Source organism: Dreissena polymorpha, chromosome 8 (genome assembly GCF_020536995.1).
Source record: "Dreissena polymorpha isolate Duluth1 chromosome 8, UMN_Dpol_1.0, whole genome shotgun sequence".
In the NCBI taxonomy this organism is placed as follows: Eukaryota; Metazoa; Mollusca; class Bivalvia; order Myida; family Dreissenidae; genus Dreissena; species Dreissena polymorpha.
The window spans coordinates 29687648-29695704 of record NC_068362.1 but is presented as its reverse complement, the minus strand read 5'-3'; the positions used below and the strand labels follow the sequence as shown (position 1 = coordinate 29695704).

Genomic DNA, 8057 nt, shown 5'->3' with positions numbered 1-8057 from the left:
TGTACCTATGAAGTTTCATGATCCTAGGCATAAGCGTTCTTGAGTTATCATCCGGAAACCATTTTACTATTTTGGGTCACCGTAACCTTGACCGTTGATATAGTGACCTGAAAATCAATAGGGGTCATCTGCGAGTCATGATCAATGTACCTATGAAGTTTCATGATCCTAGGCCCAAGCATTCTTGAGTTATCATCCGGAAACCACCTGGTGGACGGACCGACCGACAGACCGATAGAAATGTGCAAAGCAATATACCCCCTCTTCTTCGAAGGGGGGCATAAATATTTACATAGCAAAAAGTTCTAGAAACAATTAGACTAGAAGGAAATATTTACATAGCAACAAGATAACATCATAAACATGCTACACTAACTTTAGAAGAAGAATATGTTTCATACAAAATTCGGTTATTGCAAATAAAGCGCACATGTTTTTACTTTCTATTTTAAGATAATTAGCATATTTTGATTCTATAAGTTAACCACAAATAGGTTGTAAAGGTAGCACATTTAATTGAGCATTTATTGTCATTAAAATGAGGTATTTGGACATTAATAACACGCAAAAAAAACAGACTATATTTACTATATTTACACTTTGTACATGTACAGAACTTTCATGTTAACTACAATTTGATGACGCTCACAACTTCAGAGCCCTTGGAGACCAACTGCAGGTCAATTGGAGCAGTTGCAGTGGCCATCTCGATGTCAGGCATTACAAGTCCATCCTCCTCTAATGCCTGCTGGAAAAGTTCAGCAGGCATGTTTACAATTTCTCCGTTGTTACGAAAACATTCAGCAACTCCGTCGCTCACACCGATTGCCTCCACAGTGACGATAGACTGTACAAGGGGAGCTTCTGTTTTCTATATAAAAAGAAATAAATATAAACAAACCTTTTTTTTGTAAATTGTTATTTCTTGAGTTTATAGATAAACTTTGATTTATTGAAAATTCTAATCATCAATTTGTTTGTTCCAATAGTAGTTTTAACACTTTTACAGTGCTTTTATTTTTAAACATTATCAATTTAAACAATCATTTGGAATATTGAACTTGATTTCGGAAAATAGATACTATAACTTTTTTGCATAAGGAATATGACTCAATAGAAGGATTAACCATCAGCCAAAGAAAGTTCTGGTTAAAAGTAATTTTTTTATGTAATAGGTGGGATGTCCCAATGGACAAAATATATAAAATTGAACATTTTGTTGCACCAGCAAGAGGGAAACCTTAGTGTACAATGCGACCCTTTAGTTTGGCAAGGAAAGAATTTCCAAATTTAGGCACAGAGCAAATATAGAAGACAATATTGTACATTATATCTCCACTTTACAAAAAAGCTCAAGAGATTTAGCGTTATTTGGATTATTGTTATGCAATTTTTGAAGAAGCCACATATGCTTGATAAGGGCCAAAGTACATAGGTTGAAAGAGCGCGTCTATCCAGAGCCACATAAAAGTAAATGAATCAATTAAATAAAGAAATTTCAAACATAGACACTAAGAATATAGTGATAGGCAAAAAAGATGCATAATGTGAAAAGCATTGACACCAAAATAGCCAACTAGATGACCTTCAGTCATCAGTAATGGCATAATTTTCACAGGTCATGTAATCAAACGCCGAGCTTGACGACATGCAACAATGATCCAAAAATTATATCGCTCACTTATGCAGAAAGTTTCCTTAATGCATAAGAATGTATGCCAAAACTTAAGAAAAATGCTCACTTGGATTTTCCACCTCGCAGTTGTGGACAGTGACAGGACATTCTGATAGCTGTTGACGATCACATCGGTGATCGTCACATGGTCACCAGGCCTCACATCACTTTGAACGGCATCACGCCAGAGAGTGACCTGTGTCTTTGAACTGTCATCCATGACAGTGATGGTCTTGATGGGGACCATTCCACATTGGACCTGCACCTCTCTTGGCTCGTCTTCCTGCTCATATGAATTTATGGAGTACATAAAATACTGCATAAATAGTAAGTGTCCAATAAGGAAGATTTCAGCACAAACATTAGTTAGTTATGACCAGCTTTTGATTTTGGTGGGCAACATTGTCTCAATGTTGAATGCAATGGAAGGTGAAGAACAAGGGAGGTTAAAAAAATTATAAGTGCACAAAACTGAGCCACTATGTGTATAGACATGTATATGCATGTATTATTTGTCAATTCAAATGACATCAATAATGAAGATTTAAGCAATTTGTGGAAATACAGCTATTATATCTTCTATATTGTTAAGATAATAATAAAATAATTCTTTTAGTCAGACAGAAATGAAAGAGATTCATTTAAATACATGTATATCAATTGAAATGAAATTTTTGTATGCATACCTGAGTGACTTTCCCACTTATGGAGACCCGTTTCTTTGCAGGTGAAGTTAGTGCAGTTTTTATTGCAACAATCTCTGCCGGTGGTGGATTCAGAAGCCTCTCACCCTCCTGCACATGTTGTGGAGGCACCTGAAGGGGTGCCGACATGAGCACCTTCGATGTGCTCGTCAAGATGAGGACTCTCACCTCATCCTCTGTTCGGCGAATGCTGTTTCGCACAACCAAAGTGTTGCCCACCTATAAATGGTGTACAAGTGTTATTTTAATCAACAAACGGTGCAATTTGATGCAAGTTAATTATTGACCAATTAACAGTTAATGTCAGTGTTGATTAGGGTGCTGGTCTTAAAAACTTTAATTTCAATACCATGTATGAAACCATTGAGTCTATTGTTATATGTTGCATAAAACTACGATGTTTTCAACTTTCACAATAACATATCATTTATCTATGAAACGTGCAATTGTTACAATCCATAGTTACAAAACATTACATTTAGGTTACAACACAGATTGTTAAACTAAAATTTAACACAGATTGTTAAACTAAAATTTTCAGTACAAATTACCTGCAATTTACAAAACTTTGCCGGGTCGTAGCAGATCCCTTTTGCCGTGGTAATGCCGTCACTCATGGCAAAGTTCATGACTCTTTTCTCTTCGCCATCCTTCCTGTATACTTCTGCAGGCTTAACCGCAACAACCTTGACCTTTAAAGCCAAAGTGTATGGCCCAGTGCCCCGTTCAGTGAAAGCGGCATCGATACTTGTCATCTGATATGATAAAACATGAATGATATTTTAGCAATATTACATTTCAAATAATTCAACAGGAGATTTCAATAAATAAAAATCACTGCATTTTTACGCAAGCAACACAAAATTGATATGGTTTTCCCTTGCATTGACTTCTTTGAATTATTTTGACGCAATTATATCCTGACCATTCAGACGACATTAATTTGTAACTCTGTAACACAAAGATATTTTAATGATTTATTACGTTCTCAATCAAAATCAAACATTAATAAAATAATATTTGTAAAGCTGTGACAAGTAAACAAGTATTTCACAAAATTAACACTGTACAATTGTTATATTGGGATTATATATAATTGTTATGAAAGGCATATTTACATAAAATACAATTAATGAAATCGTACAGAAATACATGTGATATGATGTAATATACTAGTAATATATACATTTATATATAAACACAGGCTCAAAGGAATGAACTCTTTTGTCAAAACCTTTTCAGATCCTAGCTAAGGCTTTGTTGTGTGTAACATGGTTACTGCAGTTCCGATGTTCAACTAAAATTTAGTAAATATTTGTCATAAATGAGAATCAGGTTTGTAAACTATTTATAATGAACCTGTTCTTCTTAAATTTGTTATATTAAATCATTACTAAAACCAATAACTTGAATTAATACAATATGTTATTTGTCATTATATATACTCAATAATGACATACTCCTTGAAATATACATTTTGGTCCTATATAGATCACGACATGGGCTTTGGTGCTTGGGCATGTATATCATTGAAATTTTTGGATGTTTTTTTGGAGGACAGTACACAAAAACGATCACAAGACCCTGCCCAATGTCCACAAGACAGTACTCTATGTCACAAATTGTCCTAAAAGAAATATGACGCACAGTCAATTCATTTTTGACAAAAACCGCAATACCATGAGCTGTTTGTTCCAAAGTACCACAAAAGCTACTAAAACCTTCTAGGCTATACGTTTCATCAATCAAATTCCAAACTCTTGTTTCAACTAAACCTATGATGTCAGAATACAACATATTGGTTTCTTGTCTGAAGTTAACGAAATGTTTCCTTAAAGAACGGCAATTATGGAAGATTATTTTTGTATAAAGCATTGAATCAAATAAATCCAAACAAGGTAATAAATGGGTTATTTTTCTGTGATTTCTTAGTCTTTCCATTTCAATTTCGACATCTGGAGAAACATGTATTTTACCAGCATTCATTTCAGTCAAATAAACACCTGACAGTTTGCCAACTCTACTGAGACCAACATAGTGAATGTGATCAATTTTCTTTGTTCCAAAGTTAATTACAGCCTCTGTCATAGTGGAACCCTGAGCTTTGTGTATTGTTTTCCCTGCTGATAGGTAAATAGGGAATTGGCGCCTGATGATCAAGTAATTTTTGTAATATTGGTAAGTAAAGCGACGACACGTTTCAAGAATAGGTGTCCAGTTCTGCGGAATGTGTGCATTGTACAAATGTCTATATCGACTGCGCCACTTACAACCAATAGTTGGATCATCAAACAAAACCCAAATTATGCTGCATCTACAAGAATTTTGAACTCTAAAATCAAATTTATTTATGATGCATGATGCACCATTAGTCAAGCCATCTTCTGTGTCTACATTCAGGCTTATTTCTGCAGGCAATTCAATTCCAAGGGAAAGTGTTTTTGGCAGATTCATCGTTTTTGAAGAGTCATCTGGTATTTTGGAAATAATTGTACTACGTAGAGATGCACTTATATCACCAGACACATCATCAACAGCTTCAATTGTAACAATATTACTGACAGGCATTTCTTTCAAAAGAAAGGAATTGTGCAATGATACATCCTCCCTTCTGCAAAATAAATGAGGTTTGTTCTTGAGGTCATTACTATCACCCTGAACTAATCTAGCTTTTAAAACAGCAATATTCTCTTCAGTATGAAGGCCTTCCCTCAATCTATTCAGCAGCTCTGCAAATGCAGCATCTTCTTTCTGGCGCATTATCACTTTCAATTCAAAGAAATCAAATAAATCAACCCAAACATTTGTGGCCAAATTATGCAGTTGGGAGCTTCTGAATTCCTGCGAGAACACCCAAGAATCCATGACAGGTTTCAATTGAAAGAGATCTCCTACTGCAAGTATGCTTACGTTCCCAAAAGGTTTATTGCAAGATGTTATTTCCTGCATTCTTAGATTGATAAAATTCAACATGCTACGACCCACCATAGAAATTTCATCTATAATGACAAGTTTTAAGGAGATGTACCTTGCTCGCATTGTGTTCAACTGCTGCATGTCAAGAGGCTTAAAATAATCAAAGCGCTGAAGGCACTGAAGATGTTCGCTATTGCATAATTTAACACGCAATTCATTTTTCAAAATCAATCGCAAGTTTGAAATGAACACACGCCATTCAACTTAAAAAAGTGTGTGTCATAGCGCACGGGTCGAGTTTTGTGTGCACTTTTTATCATCCTTATTATTTCATAGAAATAACTAAGACAAAATAAAAACAGCATGCTTTTTTGGAAGTTCTGAAAGCAAAGAAAGTATGATGAAAATGGTAATGAGAACTTAATATAAAGAAAATTTGCAGTCACCATCATATTTAAGGAATATTTTTTCTAATATCAAATGACTATCTCACCAAGAATATAAATTCATAATGAAAGTTCCGTGTACAAAACTTTTGATTTTTGACACCATATACAAATTCAAAATATACAATAATCTTCGTATCTTGTATATGGAGGAATAAAAGTATATAAACATTGCTGTTTATGCTTTACTTGTTACCCGAGCAGTTCACACGGTGTCAACAACGCTAACATAAACATAGGTATAGAGCACTAATGCGCTTTTAGGCGAAGCTGTTTCAGTTTTCATCTTAGTGACTTTAGCATAACGCCAACAGACACACATGAATATTTTCGAATATTTAATAAGCTGATTCGAGATACAACCTCTGAATTTTTGCTACATCACTGCGTATGTGCTCAATTCAAAGGATGTAGCACTGTTCAGTGTAAGAAATTCCGGACTACTCTCTGTATGCTCAAACGACACAAATTGTGGCCCTGTTACAATTACGCGTTACAATCCATCTCGCAGAATTTCAATTTCGCCTCCAAGATGAGAAAACAATCATTAGCGAAATAGTATAGTGTCACGATAAGAGAAAATCGTTTAATTATCATACCACAATGTTTGCCGTACTTGGTCAGCACGTCTGGAAATCATTCCTTAATGCGTCGATAGGCTGCCATTATTAACAAGTTTGCTATTTTGAATTCAATTTTGTATCAAAAAGCATTGTTTTTAAATGTGGGATTTTCAATTCGCAATGAGATTTGTAATGACCCTCGTCATGCGAAAATGGGTCTTATTCCATATGCGCCCTTCATATAAATAGCCCACTCAGCTATCCCTCCTTCTGGTAAGGAGAAACATAACATATTGAGTGATTTTAAAGCGAACAGCGTCGCCTATGGCCTGACTGCGCAAGAGCACATGTTGGGTTTAACAAACGCTTGCCGAAACGCATAAGACCCATTTTCGCATGACGGCGCTATTGACGTGTGATTTAAATGTGACGAAAGAAAACTGCGTTTAAATCAAATATAAACATACGATATATTTCGATAATGAAGAAAGATACTCATAACAAGGCATATGAGGACACATATGAAGTGCTCTCCCGTAGTATATTTTTTATTTACTCACACTAATGTGTGGTTTGACAATACTAACACACATTTCATGCGGTGAATATGCAGTTTACAAGTGAAAAACACAACACAATAGTTTAACTTTTGTTTAATTGTATTCAATTATTTAGAAAAGTAAATTGCTAACTTTATTTCAAAGTCGGCGTATACGCCGACTACATTTTTAAAAGACATGTTTTGTTATAAATATATTTACTATAATATATTTAGTTGTTTTCGGTTTTAGCGATTATAAAGCATTTTCGAGGTTGCCTATAGTATGCCTGAGTAATTGATGAGCTCATATCCAACTGTCAATGTATTGAGAACTGTGAATATAAACAAGCTAACCCTTCTACTAAGCTTCTACTATTGCGTTGCTAGCACCCGTAAATACAAAAGATCGCCGCTATGTGTTGAGAACCAAGAACGCTTTCCAGAAATACCCGATGTAGTAGCTTCAACGAGGTTATGAAACAGGTCATTCGTATTATTATTATAAATTATTTGTTATATTCGGGTTAAGCGATTATGATTTTTTTAGTCTATCGTATCACTGAAGTTATTGTTGAACTTATGTTCAACGTTTTATAAATTGAGAATATAAATAAGCGTCAACTTTTTCCCAAATCTCTCAATTTACGACCTGTACTACGTCATTGAGTTGTATGTGAGAGCGTAACCTATTGCGTTGTTATCGCCCGTAAACTTTCCTTTGTTTATCGACAGGCGCATCTATTAATAGCCTCATATCATGTTCATGCCAAAACACCCGCGAAAAAGAACCACGTGACCAAATAGGACGCTAAACGCAAATACCATGCGACTACGACTTTAATTATGTAAGAACGCTCCGCAATTCCTCTGAAGCCGGGTCCTTTTGATTGCTTTTACGTAAAGAATTGGCCTCTTACTGAAGTAAGCAAAGGAAACGCAGCACCTAATTGACCCATTCCTTCTATGTGCGAAGGCAGATTGAATTTTACTAATGTATGGTTTGCCTATTATAACACACATTATAATGCGGTAAATATGCGACTAAAAGTAAAAAACACTATAATTAAACTTTTGTTTTTAATTAAGTTATTTAGAAACCAAAATTCCAAACCTTATTTCAAAACAGCAAGACTACATTTTTTAGAGAATATTCTTGTTATATTTAAATGTTTTTTAACAGTTTCAGCGATAATGAATAATTTTTATGTTGTC

The 8057-nt window shown here is 34.8% G+C and overlaps 1 protein-coding gene across 1 annotated transcript; it reads right to left on the bottom strand.

Annotated features, from left to right (window-relative positions):
- Positions 1–628: 628 nt before the first annotated feature.
- Positions 629–3525, bottom strand: LOC127840416 (uncharacterized). Its single transcript, XM_052368831.1, has 4 exons — positions 2931–3525; positions 2362–2598; positions 1743–1958; positions 629–871 (listed from the first exon to the last, which is right to left on the bottom strand). Exons 1-4 carry the CDS (start codon positions 3132–3134, stop codon positions 629–631), a joined length of 900 nt encoding a protein of 299 aa, XP_052224791.1. The 5' UTR covers positions 3135–3525.
- Positions 3526–8057: the final 4532 nt, after the last annotated feature.